Source organism: Lissotriton vulgaris, chromosome 7 (assembly GCF_964263255.1).
Source record: "Lissotriton vulgaris chromosome 7, aLisVul1.2, whole genome shotgun sequence".
NCBI lineage: Eukaryota > Metazoa > Chordata > Amphibia > Caudata > Salamandridae > Lissotriton > Lissotriton vulgaris.
The window spans coordinates 784835832-784851216 of NC_141695.1; the positions used below are offsets into that span (position 1 = coordinate 784835832).

Genomic DNA, 15385 nt, shown 5'->3' on the forward strand with positions numbered 1-15385 from the left:
CCTCACTGGCGAAGTCCTCGACGTCGATGGAGCTCTCTTCGACGCCGACAATGCTGACGGCGATCTGGATCTCGACGTCTAGCGCACCTTTTTTGACGGCGACGCTCCCTGGAGTCGATGTTTTTTAGTTCTACCTTCTGGAGAAGCTGTTCCTCGACGTTTGGGTTGAAAAGATGGCTTAGCAGAGAAGCTCTTGGAACTCTTCTCACCACGGTTTTCTCTCTCCAAAAGGCCCAGCAACCTCATTTTCTCCCCTTCTCTTTAAGTCCTGCTAGAAAGGTTGAGGCAGTGATAACACTCTTCCACCTTATGAGAAGCTGGAAGACAAACCACTCAAACAGAGTGTGGATCAGTTTTTGACATCATCTTCCCACAGGAGGGACATTTGTAAAATAAAGGTGGCATTCTGACTATAAAACACCAACAGTCTAGTCAGAAAAAAATATTAAGCCCCCACCAAAGTAATATATTGTCAAAAAAGACAAGAAAAACCAACTTGACAGAAAAAAACTACAAATGAGCAGAGCTCAAGTTCCAGGTTCCTCACAGAACAAGCCGGAAAAAAGAACTGACCTAACTATCACCTGTGGTGCATGATGAGAACAGAGTTCTCCTTGAGGCCTTAAAGGCAAAGTGTGCAGATTCTCTGGGGCCTTAAAGGCAGGGTGCCAGTCTGATTTTCTGTACACAGACATTTTTTCATATGCAGCCTTGTAGGCTAATACATAACTGTTTACAGCAGGTTCTTTGATGAAAATAAAGGGTTTTTCATGGTTATGAAATGCATTTTAGGCTCATGCCTATTTATTGCATTTATATATAGCATATGTTCATGCTTCAGAACGTGTGTAAGGTTTGGCTTTATTAGCCTATGTATATATGTTAGGCTGCATATTATGGTTATTATACATGTATATGTGTATAATTAGTTAGTACTATGTACTTTTGGTTATATTTACACATATATATATATATATGTATATTGTTTATGTGTTCCGGGTTCCCGCTCCTGAGCGGAGATAATTCAGTGCTTATGACTATTAATGAGTATCCCCTGGAAGAGAACATCATGTGACCGCGACCTCCCAGCGCCATGCCAGGTTTTAACTTTTACAATGGCAGCCTTGTGCCTTTCTTTGGTTCTGCGGGGCTCGCCTATATCAACTTTCTCCACCACTCAGCCAGGCGCACTAGGCACAAGCATGGCGGCCCCTGCTTCATAGTCATGGCGGTAGCATACTAATTTGCCTCATGTTTTTAGGTCGAGCTTGCTCGACATTTTGTACAGGGGATTTTCAAATTGCTACCCCTGTTTTCCCTGGCTGCAAGCTTGAACGCGCGCAGTGCCAGCTTGCTCCATGTCACCGTGTTGGGCGCCTTCCTCCCCGCATTCCCAGCCCTTTGATGCTTTCGCCGCACTTCAATTGCTCCCCTCTCCTATGGCGTTTGTAATCCTGCCCCCTGCGTTGCCCCCTCACCCTCACACTGTGCTTGCATCTTTGTTTGACTATTTTCAAGACCAACACATTAAAAAAGAAATGTTATTTACAAAACAAATAGCTCCAACTTTTCTAATGAGAGACCTATTGCATTTCCAATGCTTGTTTTGGATTTAGGGATGGCAGTGGGAGAGCAGCTGGGAGGATCAGCCAGTTCCTCTCACCCTACCAAGAAAAGAATGAACCAAGAGGAGAAGATTGGAATAAAGGGGACTAGGATTGTTCCTCTCCTTTCAATCCCATCATCTGGACTCAATTTCACACAACTCTCGTTTCACAATGCTTTTCTGCCAATAAGAAACATTGTGAGAGGAATGAGCTATGGTTCTGTGCTCCAGCTAAACACTGTTTAGATATTCTTTTAAAAAAACACAAGAGGGTCAAAGGGGAATATTTAACGACCTGACTGCTCGCTCCCCTACTGCAAAGATACAAAACACACAATAGAGCAGACCAGGTCTGGGAATGGTGTGTAGTTAAACTGGTGAATGTGAGACCCTTGGGTGCATGTGTGGCCGTATGCTGTTGAGTAACAAGGCCAAAACAATTCCCCTCAGCCCACCCTTATGGTGGAATATCATCATGTGGGGAATGTGGATCACTAGATATCAAACCCAACTCCATAATGCCGGGAATGGATATCGGTGCGCAGGCCATAATGTTCCTCAAAAGGAGATGTGAATAAAGTGCAGTGCTTGAGTGATCGTGGTGAATAAAATTAACTACCAAGACTCAGGAAAATGTTCAGACAGAGGTATCTGTGTCAAGAGTTAAAAACGCGCCAAGTAGTTATACATTAGGACTACCTTCTTGCGCTGTGCATTGCGGTCGACATGTTTCAGCCTATAGGGGAATTACCCCGGCTTTCTTCAGGACCTTATATATGGTATAGCTACTGCAACTGACAATACTATTGTGAAATGAGGAATAACATAAGATGTACTAAGGGGAAGTTACATATCTACCAGGAACTTGTACTCCAATGTCCACTGGAGGAAGAGGGACATGTCTTCTTCCTATCAAGAGATAAAGCAATACACAACAGCATAAGGTTACCCACATACAACCGCATGAACACACACAAACCGTAAAACAATACACACCTGCGTGAATAATTTACATTCCGCAATATAGAAAAAGCATAATTGCTTAACCACTGAGAGGCATTTCCTCACAGTGATACTCACCCAGCTTTATGTGGGTGAAGACCTCACCTCACCCGGCAACCGCTCGGGAGAATGAGGCCCCGCTCTGCAGTGTAGAAAAAAGGGACGCAGTTAGCACACAACTCAACTGTGCCCGGCCAAATAGCTCTACACATTTAAACCTAACACACGTGTGATAGAACCCATCTGTCAAGCCTATAACTGACCCAAATATTGGCTGACAATGGACACTCAAAAGATTTTTTCACATACTGGGATGTTACACATATCCATTGTGCAATATAGACATTGAAATGCGCTTATCAAAAAACTTACTTTGTTGCTATAAATGCTTATTCAAGTTTTCAGGTCTGAGTATAAATGGGATCTTGCCTATGAACCACTGCTTAGTGTGATATGTGGAACATGCAGCACCTCTAGACAACTATTAACGCCACCCACTATGAAAGTATCTCTCGGTCCCACAATATGGACGAAAAACCTAACTCAATTGTGTATGTTGTCTCGTCTGTTGACCTGGCCTGACCCTCTCCATCTTCTCCGACACTCGATGATAAAAACATTGAATTCATTCTATGTTCGGAACTGCAGGACTTATATGGCAATCATATGTTCAACATGCAGCCATTTTCTGGTCCACTGCACATGTCACGTTCCACCATACAGGGACTCCATTTGGTGTATGTGTTCTTGCAGACAGTAATTGCTTTCCTTGTGGCACTTAGCCCAAGTCATGCCTTTTGAAGTATGATGCTTACTATTCTTTCGAGGCATTTTTTGAATACACATCTCATGGAACTTAATGACCTATGAGAATAGTTATAAACACACCCCCCCACATTTAATATGGCAGTACCTTTTATAGAAATGATTAGCAGGCACTTTTACATTTTGTTGACAACAATGTCAAGAGTGTTGCATGGGTTTGCTGACCCTCGCTATCTGGATATCTCCTAGCCTGTAGACACGTAGTCTTCTATTTATTGGAAAGCGGAGTTTGGTGATTTTATCCGGACGCATGCGCTTGGGAACAGTGTTCCGGTTTTGTGATGACTGCGCATGCGCGTCAAAATACCGGCGTTTATCAAACGCGTCTGCTTTTCCGCGATATAGACGCATTCAATATCACTAAAAGTCTAACTGAAGCTTTATTTGGTTCTGTTTCCTGGTACTTGGCCCACGGAGTCTGTTCTGTGGAGACGGAGCCCGGCGGCGGATAGGTCACGAATGAATGACTAATTAACCAATTGCCGTCCCACATAAAAGGGAGGAGGGCGGTACTACAGATACCTCCACTTCCGCTTGGCTCAGAACTAGGGGCACCGACGGACAGGTAAGACACCTGTGTTTGGGCTGTTTTCACTCATTATGTGTTACTGAGTCGACATGACTGACAGGAGCGTGTACGGTCCTCTGGTTCTTCAGATACCATGTCTTGATCTGGGTCCTCGTTTTTATGTAAGGTTTTTCGTCCATATTGTGGGACAGAGAGATACTTTCATAGTGGGTGGCGTTAATAGTTGTCTAGAGGTGCTGATCAGCATGTTCCACATATCACACTAAGCAGTGGTTCATAGGCAAGATCCCATTTATACTCAGACCTGAAAACTTGAATAAGCATTTATAGCAACAAAGTAAGTTTTTTGATAGGCGCATTTCAATGTCTATATTGCACAATGGATATGTGTAACATCCCAGTTTGTGAAAAAATCTTTTGAGTGTCCATTGTCAGCCAATATTTGGGTCAGTTATAGGCTTGACAGATGGGTTCTATCACACGTGTGTTAGGTTTAAATGTGTAGAGCTATTTGGCCGGGCACAGTTGAGTTGTGTGCTAACTGCGTCCCTTTTTTCTACACTGCAGAGCGGGGCCTCATTCTCCCGAGCGGTTGCCGGGTGAGGTGAGGTCTTCACCCACATAAAGCTGGGTGAGTATCACTGTGAGGAAATGCCTCTCAGTGGTTAAGCAATTATGCTTTTTCTATATTGCGGAATGTAAATTATTCACGCAGGTGTGTATTGTTTTACGGTTTGTGTGTGTTCATGCGGTTGTATGTGGGTAACCTTATGCTGTTGTGTATTGCTTTATCTCTTGATAGGAAGAAGACATGTCCCTCTTCCTCCAGTGGACATTGGAGTACAAGTTCCTGGTAGATATGTAACTTCCCCTTAGTACATCTTATGTTATTCCTCATTTCACAATAGTATTGTCAGTTGCAGTAGCTATACCATATATAAGGTCCTGAAGAAAGCCGGGGTAATTCCCCTATAGGCTGAAACATGTCGACCGCGATGCACAGCGCAAGAAGGTAGTCCTAATGTATAACTACTTGGCGCGTTTTTAACTCTTGACACCGATACCTCGGTCTGAACATTTTCCTGAGTCTTGGTAGTTAATTTTATTCACCACGATCACTCAAGCACTGCACTTTATTCACATCTTTTTTTGAGGAACATTATGGCCTGCGCACCGATATCCATTCCCGGCATTATGGAGTTGGGTTTGATATCTAGTGATCAACATTCCCCACATGATGATATTCCACCATAAGGGTGGGCTGAGGGGAATTGTTTTGGCCTTGTTACTCAACAGCATACGGCCACACATGCACCCAAGGGTCTCACATTCACCAGTTTAACTACACACCATTCCCAGACCTGGTCTGCTCTATTGTGTGTTTTGTAGATATTCTTTTAGCCTTAGAAAAAATATATAAATAACGTCAGGCACAAAACTTAAGACTCAAAGAGACAACTGCTAGCTTAATATTTTCTTAAGATATGAAAATATCAAGTTGGCGTCAGTCCTCTTGCTGGAGCACAAACACACAGTTAAATGCACTAACCACCTGCTTCAAGGTGGTGGTTACGAAGGATTGGGGTGCGTACTCACCCATTTCCTGTTCTTCCAAGCAGATCCAGAAAAACTGAAGAAATTAGCACTTTTTAAATCCATTTTTTGAATTTGCAGGGAGAGGGGGTATAGGGTTACAACAAGTGTCCTGCATTCCCTTGGTGCCGGCCGACCATGGGCCAAAATGCTGCATGGAAGCTCCCCATACCAAAACATCTCTAGTGTCTACAGTTTGGTTAACTGCTCTACCTCAGTGAAAACCTGCCCATGTCTTATACCCTCACATTCAGATGACAGGAGAACACAGATGTGGTTCACATCTTGGCAGGGGTATGTTTCTGCATGAGGAAGGCTTAAGTAGACACCCATATCTTTTGGGGGTAACATTTTTAATCTGATAAACATCACTTCAACACATTCTCCAGGCCAGATAATCGGGGTGAGACGGAGCCATCAAGGAAAGACACCTTAGGAAGTGTGTAGGTTGAAAATTGGTTTCCATTCATTACAGGGGTGATACCTGTGACCACAATACAGTTAGCCTAAAAAGGCATTTTCTTTACAAATTTCACAAATGAACTTCACCCAACAAGTAACTTGTGGGCATCGCACAACCATAAAACTCACACAGGTCTTATACCACCAAGCTCCAGACCAAGTGGGTCATAGATATGGAGCAAACCTTGTCTTGGATAGGGATAGGTCTCTGCACAAGGGACACTGGAGAGAAATGCCTCAAATTGGAAGAAAAATATTGCTGTAAATCTGACAAATGTCACGTTCCGTACATTTTCCAGACCAGCAAGGGAGGTCAGGGAAACATCAATAGATTTATTAGCTTGTTCAGAAGTGGAAAAAATAAACCTTCATACTTTCCATATAGTTGTAAATTTGATATCCAACACCAGATAAACAGTGCACCATAACAGTGATTCTGTCATAATTTGATCTGTGCTTATGTTAATTCATTCTGAGGCTACATCCCTCGGAAAACCATCCCATATTTGATATTGGCCCATTCCAGACATTTATGGCAATATTTCCTCGGTTAGATTGGAAGGATTTATAATGGTCTAGTTGGAAAAATGCCACAAAATATCAAGTACATTTGTGAAAAACAAAAAAATATATCCACATTCGTCATGCTGCAATGAGATATTGATGTGGGGTTAGCATTAAAACACAGTCTTGAACATGAAAAACAGAAAAAGGTTAACATAGTGTACAAAGAAATAAAAGAGGTACACGTCTCTGAACATCTTAACACCTGTTTCTGAATAAAACCCCTTACACAGAGGTGTTCAAACACCCTGGTAGTAAAAGGGTTAAGTGATTAAACCAATTCACTAAGACCTGCTCTCTCGAATCCTGGGTGAGTCGAGTGCATGCCCAGGGTTCTCCCTAATCTGCTTAAAATATACATTACACTCATTACATCACAAAGAAATGTGTGGCTGCTATACTCTTTAGCAAATCTTTTCCCAACCAAGTGCTCCAAATAAGTACATACCCGGGAGATCTGCATTTGCTAAAATCAAAACACTCCAACACACTAATCCTGGGCTCAGCCTATTCTTCCACCGCAAGCACATATTTCAAGGCTGCTCACACAATTTAGAGACACAAGAGTAATCGTGGCTTGGGGGGAGGGGGACTGGAACATTGCAATCAATTCCATTTTAGACAGCCAGATCAGGACATCCGTCCACTTAGGGCATAGATTAGCCACTGTGAGGGCATTGAGAATGAACACTGCCAACTACAAAGCCCCTACAGAGCTCAGATAGTCAGGTACAATAATTCTGAACATGCCCACCCGGTGAGTTCCCCCAGAAACACGGCAAGGCTACATGGAGGGGTCTACTAATGTGAGACTCTGCCATCACAAAAATATTCAGAAAATGCCCACCCGGTAAGCTCACCCTGACGCAGGGCAAGTTTTCCTGGAGGGGCCGCTTTATGTAAGACATTGCCATCAAAACAAAAGCCCTTAACCCCTTTGATGCTCATGACTAGGTCAGCTCGTCATGAGGTACACCTCTCGTACACTGAACAATGGGAATCAATGATAGTCAGCGCACAGGGTAAATCTGCACCACACCGATGGTGTTAATGAGAGGATATGCCTGAAAAAGGCCTCAACCAAATCCACAGCTGCGTACAATCTAGCCTTTTCTGCCCAAAAACAGCATAAGTTGGAAGCAGACAAATTTCCTCTTGAATAATCTTTATTGATTTTCAGCAGGTTATACAATTAAACTTTATTCAACATAATATGCTTATTATTAAAGCACCTGTTACAGGAGCAGCTGTGGTGGAGTGCCACACAATATCTTAAAGCAGTATTCTTAAACCAGTATTGACAATTTATATCAGAAGCACTCGGCTTTCTATGCACATCAATTAAAATCATCTGTTCCAAGTTTTCCGATCTCGTCTGCCTTATATTTGGGATTGAGGTCTAGTTACATGCAATCAGGTGTAAACGACCAGGTGCGGGTTTAGGGGGCACCGGAGCGGTGGGTGGATGGAGCCCCATGATCCGTGCATTCGTGAATTCATCGCCTAACCATCCATTTCTAAACGTGAGTATGTAGTCAATAAGGTACTTTATATGCAGTGATTTCACGTTGTTTTATATTAAAAGCGCTAAGGGTGTGCTTTATGTTGCAGCTGGATTTACTGTGTGCAGCTTAGTTTGTATGGCAGTCAGGTACTCCTGCCATTGCCATGAGTGTATCTTAGGTGGGCTGGATAATTCTGTCTCATGTTCCACATTAAGTGTTCTAAGGAGATCTAGGAGTCATGATTGGATGGTGGAGCCCGCTGCGACTTCCAAGACATAGCTATTCTGCGCATTGCTTGCCCCAGTGCCAGGTCTAAAGATGTAATAAGATTCTTACGTGGGGCATCGCGCTTAGTTATTCCGAACAGAAAATGGTGACCCCAGGATATTATCGGGTTGCCCGCTGCCTCCGTCAATGCACCAACTGCGTCATCCCAGAATGTCCTGAGACGAGGGCACATCCAGACCAAGTAGGAAAACGTGGCTTCCGGGGCCAGGCATCTGGGGCAGACATCAACTAAGGTGGGATACATACGCGCCAACCTCTTGATCTCCAAAGCCTATTGTCACAAATTGGCTCAACAATCAAATTGTTAACTTGCGGAGTTATGCACCTCCAACTTCAAATGGATAAACTATTGGCACCCACACTGAATCAGGAAGGTTACGCCTGCCACATGTGTCCTCCTACTAAATCTATCGCCCACTACCCTTCACAGCTAACTTGCTAGATAACGAAGAGCTCGGACCCTCTTACATGGGTTACCATTGAAAAACATTTCTTGAAGTCCCTAGATGTCCTTTATAAGGATAAGGCCCATTCTCTGGAAAAAAATGCCAACCTAGTGATTAGAGCCATGCTGGTTACATGGAAGTATGCGCAGAGCCTTCTGAAACCCAGCTCATGCCTGCATGCCTCTGCCTCTATATGGCACAACCATGGGATATGCATAGAAGGCCACCCCGTATCCTGCCCATCATGGAAGTCAACTGGGTTCATAGTAGTTGGCCAAATGTTCGATGGAACTGGTTTTCAAACCTTACAGACACTCTAGTTGGAGTTTGGACTTTCTAAGTCTCAACAATGGTCCTTTACCCAAGTGACACATTGCCTCAAAGGGTGCCTTAGAAACAATACTGCAGAGGTCCACCACTCACCCATATGTCAGTATCTTGAAACTTGGGGGAACCATGGATGTGGGGGGTCTGGCATATACAACCTACTTATATACAACTTATTTTCCATGCCAGCCAGAGATCGCACAAAACAAATGTGGCAGCTCACATTAAGACAAGACTACACTGCATAAGACTGGTCCACCTTCCTCCACACGATGCTCTTCTGCAGGAAGCCAAACTGAAATTCCACTATTTTAAGCTACTACATGGCTGGTACTGGAGCCACAAAAACCTACATGGCGATAGCCTCCTACGGCTTTTCTTATGCTGGAGATGTACAGCCAGAAGCTGTCATTTACCACAATTCACCTAGCAGTGCCTGGTACTCTAACCATCCTGGACCACCGTGCGTCAACCTTGGATGTACTAGGACTGTTTATTCACCCATCAATGCACCCGACCAAACTAAATAAGCACTATCATCAGTGGCTGGCAACAACCCTCGTGCCTGCCAAGGTGTGCATCCTGAGGGTCTGAAGATAACCCTCCCTCCCTACCCTGCAATGATTATTTGAAATGGCCAGGGTCACAGACTGTAAGCGGATAATCTACGAAATGAATGACCAAATAGGAGTGTTTGATGGCACATGGGAACCTTTTCTTTTCCTAGCTCTGCACCAGCCTGAGAGGAATTGTCATTTAAAGGGGCCTGAACGGCAAGCGTTGTGCTAAATTCCCATCACAGCAAATCCGTATTTAGCAAGAATACTACCCACTCCACCCAGCGAAGGGAGATGTAAGGATATCCTCACGAGTAATTGTGCCCCCCCCATGCTATATGCGGCAGCAATGTACGATACACTTCAAGTACGTTACAAGGTGTTTGAGAGGACTTGCTTTCCCAAATGGTGCACTGCAAGGTGGTCGGTGCACCACTAGAAGGGATAAATGTATGTCACATCATTGTTTTGTAAAGTAATCTTAATAATCACACCACATTACACAGGTGGACTTTAAGAACAAGCTTTTTATTATCCATGGTTCTTTGAGCGCTTACTTTCACGTATTATGTGTGTAATAATTATATTGTTTCTAGTTCTAAATGATGGAATACTACTAGCTGCATCTTTGAGTATTGACCTCATTCTGTGAAATGAAGATTTCCAATAAATATAAAAACAAAACTGGAGGAAATCCTCCTTTCTGAAATCAAACACACAAAAGAAACTTTCTTCTTGTTCATTCCAAAGAATCTCCAATAAACATCCACAAGTAGTTCTCTACTCTAGCTCTTCTAGGTTCACCTCCTGCCACTACCATTCACATCAAATCTTTGGGATTCACTCAACAGCTGGATACGTTGCAGCAGAAACATTCTACTGAACTTCATCTACTGTGGAAAATGAAATAGCCAATCACTACCTCGGTTTTCCACACAGCAGCTACATTTCTAGTGTTCTCCTAAAAGAGCAGAAGAAACGCTCTCTGTGGACTGCCCAATACAGTCTTAGCACTGTAAACACTGTGCTATGTGTAGCTCTAGGTCTACTTTTTGTGGCAAACAAGTTGTAAAAAAACACACCTCTACAAGCAAGTATCAAAATTAGACATTGCTGTATCTAGGTATTATGTTCAGTTTCCAGCAACTGACAGATAGCTGCTGGCCACTCTCATGCAGGAGGGCCAAATGTGACCAACAGCAAAGATAGCTGGTAACTAGATGCTTCAAAGATAAAGAAAACAAAAACTCTAAAACAGGCTTCCTCCTCCATCACCACAAAAGTTTCCAAGTCACCCCACTGACACCATGCCCTCCTTTTGGATGAATGTAAAGACGTGTTCAAATCTTACTTGTAAGTCAGATGCATACAATGTTTTTTTGCACCAGCTCTACGTGTGGTGTTTTAGGTCCTCTCTTTCTGTCAAAGTTTGTTTGCCAGGAATGTGAAACATACCACTGGCATTTGAGTTTGGGTACACAAACAAATTTAACCTGCATACAAAGAGCATTACAATATTGGCAGAAGCACAGCTACAAGCTATACTCGATGCATTGGAAGCTTCTTTAGCACAGCATTTTTAATGCTCACCTCCTACTCTGGAGTGTTGAAATCACTACTTTAGACTTTATGCTCCATGCTTGACACTCCACCTAAATATAGGCAGCAAGTCACATTATCAACTCTTGCGTGCACAAGACAGCAGCTAACACCACATCCAACTAGAACTCATCTGTTTGGAACAGAGTACAGTTAAGTGTTTCACAAGCCCAAAATACCTAGGCTATTCATGAACTGTGCAATCCAATCATGAGACCCACATAGTAGGTTTCAGAAGAGGATAAACATTTTCACATCCATCTCACTACAGGGTGTTAGACATCAAGCTGCACTGCAAAACCATGTGCTAGTTTTAGTTACAACACATTGAAAAAACGCTGAAGAATGTACTTTGTTGCTATTAATTTGTAACACGTAAATTAAGCCTAAATCTAGGAGCTGTGCCAATGTGCTGTGGTTCGAAATTGCCCCATACAGTTCTAAAATCAACAGGATGGTCTTGTCATACAATATTACACATCTTTCAGACGAAATGTGACTAGTAAGTAGTTAACAAACCTGTGTTATGTCCAGAGCTCTAATACACAATACATGGCTGTGCCCTTCTAAAACGTGTAGTGGTATTTCTATGCCAATAGCAGTTTGGAGTGTGTCCACTCAGAAAAATAAGTGTGGTACCCCAAAACCATAACCCACTGACTCCCCAGAACTTCAGATGCATAACTTTAGCTCTGCACGTGGCAAATACTTCTGAGCAATATTGTATCAAACTGACTGGTTATTTTGGGCCAACTTACAGACAACATCCAGAGTCAGGACTATGACAGGCAGATCCCTGCAAAAGTAAAGGTGTAAAGATATCTGGAGCAAATTCCTTCAGACCTTCAAATGTTAGATGAACTCTACCGCAGATCACTGCAAGCAATCAGTGACTGGGCACTCGGGACAGATCTAAGTATACTGCACAGCCCTTCAAGTAGAACATTTGGAGCTCTGAGGAGGAACATCAGGTTTAGAGCCTGCCACTCACTCTTTCTTGCCGTCTCGCAGAAGCTGCCGAGCCACTTCTCGTTCCTTCTCGAGTTGCAACGTAATCTTTTTCTGATACATCTTAAGTTTATCCCGCTGCTGCTTCAGTTGCTGTAGGAGAAATGACACAGGAAGTCTCATTACACTTGCACAATACATTGTGGACTAAAACACACCTCAGGAGCATGCATGTATGTCCCACAGGCCATCAAGTCCTAAATTCGAAAATGGGTAGCAAGAGTTTTTCTTTTCTAGCATCCAACCCTATGGAACTGACTCCTATTCATGGTACTAACCCTCAACTGACAACTTTTAACAAGTCCCAGATAACTACCTTTTTTACAGCAGACTACTAGCTCTCCGTTGTGACTCAAATGAGTGAACCAGGAAGTAAGTCACAATTTCCCAACTCCCAGAGTTACCAATGCCAAGGGTACTGGGACCTCTGGGGTGGGGACATACAGCCCATTACGAGCAGGACCCTTCGGGGCCAAAAAGAAATGAGGAATTGAAAAGGAATGTGGTCATTCCCGTTCCCTTGATAATTCCTTATTTCAAGCTGGACTGCATTTAGCAGCCAAAAACTCTATGAGTGAAAATAGAAAAACCATTCAAAAGGACTATTAACGGAGGAGCCAAGATGGCGACCTGAGCGGACGTGCAGCCTCTCGGCACCGCCGGCCCCGGAATCCCGCACCGCAATCCTGTGTGCTATCCTGGTGTTTCTTGAACCGAAATGTGCGGGAAGCGGAGCTGGTTCTGATGGTGTCCCTCCGACCTCTCCACCCGCCCGGAGACAGAAGTTATCGGACGGATCGCCCTAGCCCGGGACCCTGCCTGTTCCGCAGCGCATTGTTGGACCTCGCGTGCTCCGACACAGCCGACCTGCTGCGGGGGCCAGGCGACAGCAAAATGTCATCCTCCTCCGCATACAGCCCGGCCACCGCCTGCTGCCAAGAATTACAGTGTACGCGCTGAGTTACACGGAGACAGGGGAAGACGCGCTTTGTCTACGAGTCCTTTGTTCGTGGCCGCCATGATTCGGGTCGGCTCCCATTGTCCCTCTGCCCGGCATCGGTGAGCCCCACTCGGTTCTGCCTGATGTACCACACTGCCGGCGAATTCCCGACTACGCCGCAGACCGAAGGGGATATTGTGTACCCGGGGAACGACAGCTGTTGATCGGTCGTGCCCTGCGACCCCCCTTCCCCCCCCCCCAGCGCTCCGGTGGATTGAGGGCAAGATGGCGATGCCTGCTTTTCGCCGCTGTGAGGATGACTACGCACCCTCATCATGGAACAGCGAACCCACTTGCGTGCAGGGGGCCGGGGTGCATTCTTCCCCCGGGAGTGCAGACCTATGGGGACCACGGCCTGAATGGACATATAAAGACGTGTTGACGACCTTGGGTGAGCTGAGATCGGCGATGATGCACAACTACAGTGTACTGGGTGTTAAAATTGATGCATGTGCCAGTGCTCGATGTCGGGAGCAGGGGGTTCATCCCCGACAAAGTTTTGACTTGGAATTGCTACAGTCTATCAGCACACCACCACCTCAGAGTGCTACTGTGGAGGTTAAAGTAGCCATTGCTGCGGCTTGTAGCGACTTGTTGCCACCCACCAGGTCTGTCGCTGCTACACTGTCTCCCCTTTGTTCAGTGCCTGACTGTATGCATCGCTTCACGGCTTCACAGCTTTGGATGGCAGCTGCCTGTCTTCAAGCCTCTTCATCTGCTCCTTTATCACAGACTTTGATCTCCCTGCTCTGTGACTTTTGTCGTTTGGATACATCGGAGAAGCTTGTGACCGAGGGAGGTTCATTTTCTGGGGACAGGCGACGCTCTTTCTATGTTTATGCACCTCCCCCCTCCTCTAGGCGGCCATTTTCTCTCGCCAACTTGGACTGCACTGGACTATCACGGAGAGTGGGTGAGAGGACGAGCCCCAGATCGGGCCAGGGCTAGGCGGTCCCCTTTGTTGAATTGCTGGGCTGGTGGGTGGAGACTCTGTGGGACCCGAATTCGGCCTGTTTCATTACGAAATGTGAATTGCCCTCCCTAATTGTTAGACTTTTGCTGACTCTATCTGTTCCCGATATTGGGGTGGAGAATGTTTATTGGGCCGGCGGTGTCCGCGCATATGTATAACTGGCCCTCCTCCCGGCCTTTCTTTAGTGCGAGTTCAAGGATAGAAATTCTTTTCTTACTCCCTATATCACTGGTTTACATTCCTTTTGCTTTCTCTTTCCTTTCTTCTTTCTCCTTCTCTTCTCTTGCTAAATTTCGGGTTTATGGGGCGACAAACACTCTGCTAGGGGGGGGGGGGGGTAGGCCATAGCCTCTGCATGTGTGTAGGGTGGGGGGTTATATTTCAGTTTTTTGTTAGTTTCTATGGGACCTATTTTTGCTTCTTTTATAATTTTTTCCCTTTCTCTTGGCCCGTGTTCAGGCATACTGGGGGATGGGTGGCGGCGGAGATACGACTGGGATGTTGAGATTGCTACCTTGTGGCGTGGATATCTTGTGGCCATCCTGCCTGGTTGGGACTTGCTTGTCGAGATGTGGATTGGTCGAAACTGTAGCTAATGTCATGTCCCACCTGCATGGACCTTGCTCTTTATTTTATTATTTTCATGAGTACGGAACAACACGACCTGAACTCAATAGTTGCACAAAAATTTAAAATTAACCTTCATTGCTCCTGTGTCATGGTATTGCGGCGCTCTCCAGTTTGATTCCTGCATAGTAACTGATGCTATGCTGTATTACTACGTTGCCGTATTGCATGCACTAGTGCTACATGAGAGTTCGTGGCCGGCCGGATGGTTGTGGGCCCGTATTTGTTCTTTATTTAATGCACAATAAAGGTTTTCAAAAATTTTAAAAAATAAATAAAAAAAAGGACTATTAACAAGAGAATTAAGGGGCTGCTTGTAATGAGAGCCTTTGTATTCTCAGTCAGGGCCATGCCACAGATTTGCAGGAGTATGTGCTAAACTGAAAACACAATAACGTAGCACCACATAAGAAAACATGCGAAGAGAAGTCATTAGCAGGTATATTTTATGAAGTTCTACATACAAAATGATAA

At 44.6% G+C, this 15385-nt stretch overlaps 1 protein-coding gene across 2 annotated transcripts in view; it reads right to left on the reverse strand.

Moving 5' to 3' along the window:
• Positions 1-15385, reverse strand: part of CHMP6 (charged multivesicular body protein 6) — a 124745-nt gene that overhangs the window by 58304 nt on the left and 51056 nt on the right. For both annotated transcript variants that reach the window (XM_086931037.1, XM_086931038.1), the window contains one exon: positions 12295-12404. In XM_086931037.1, coding sequence (XP_086787163.1) covers positions 12295-12404 — 110 coding nt within the window. The remainder of the gene's footprint in view (positions 1-12294; positions 12405-15385) is intronic.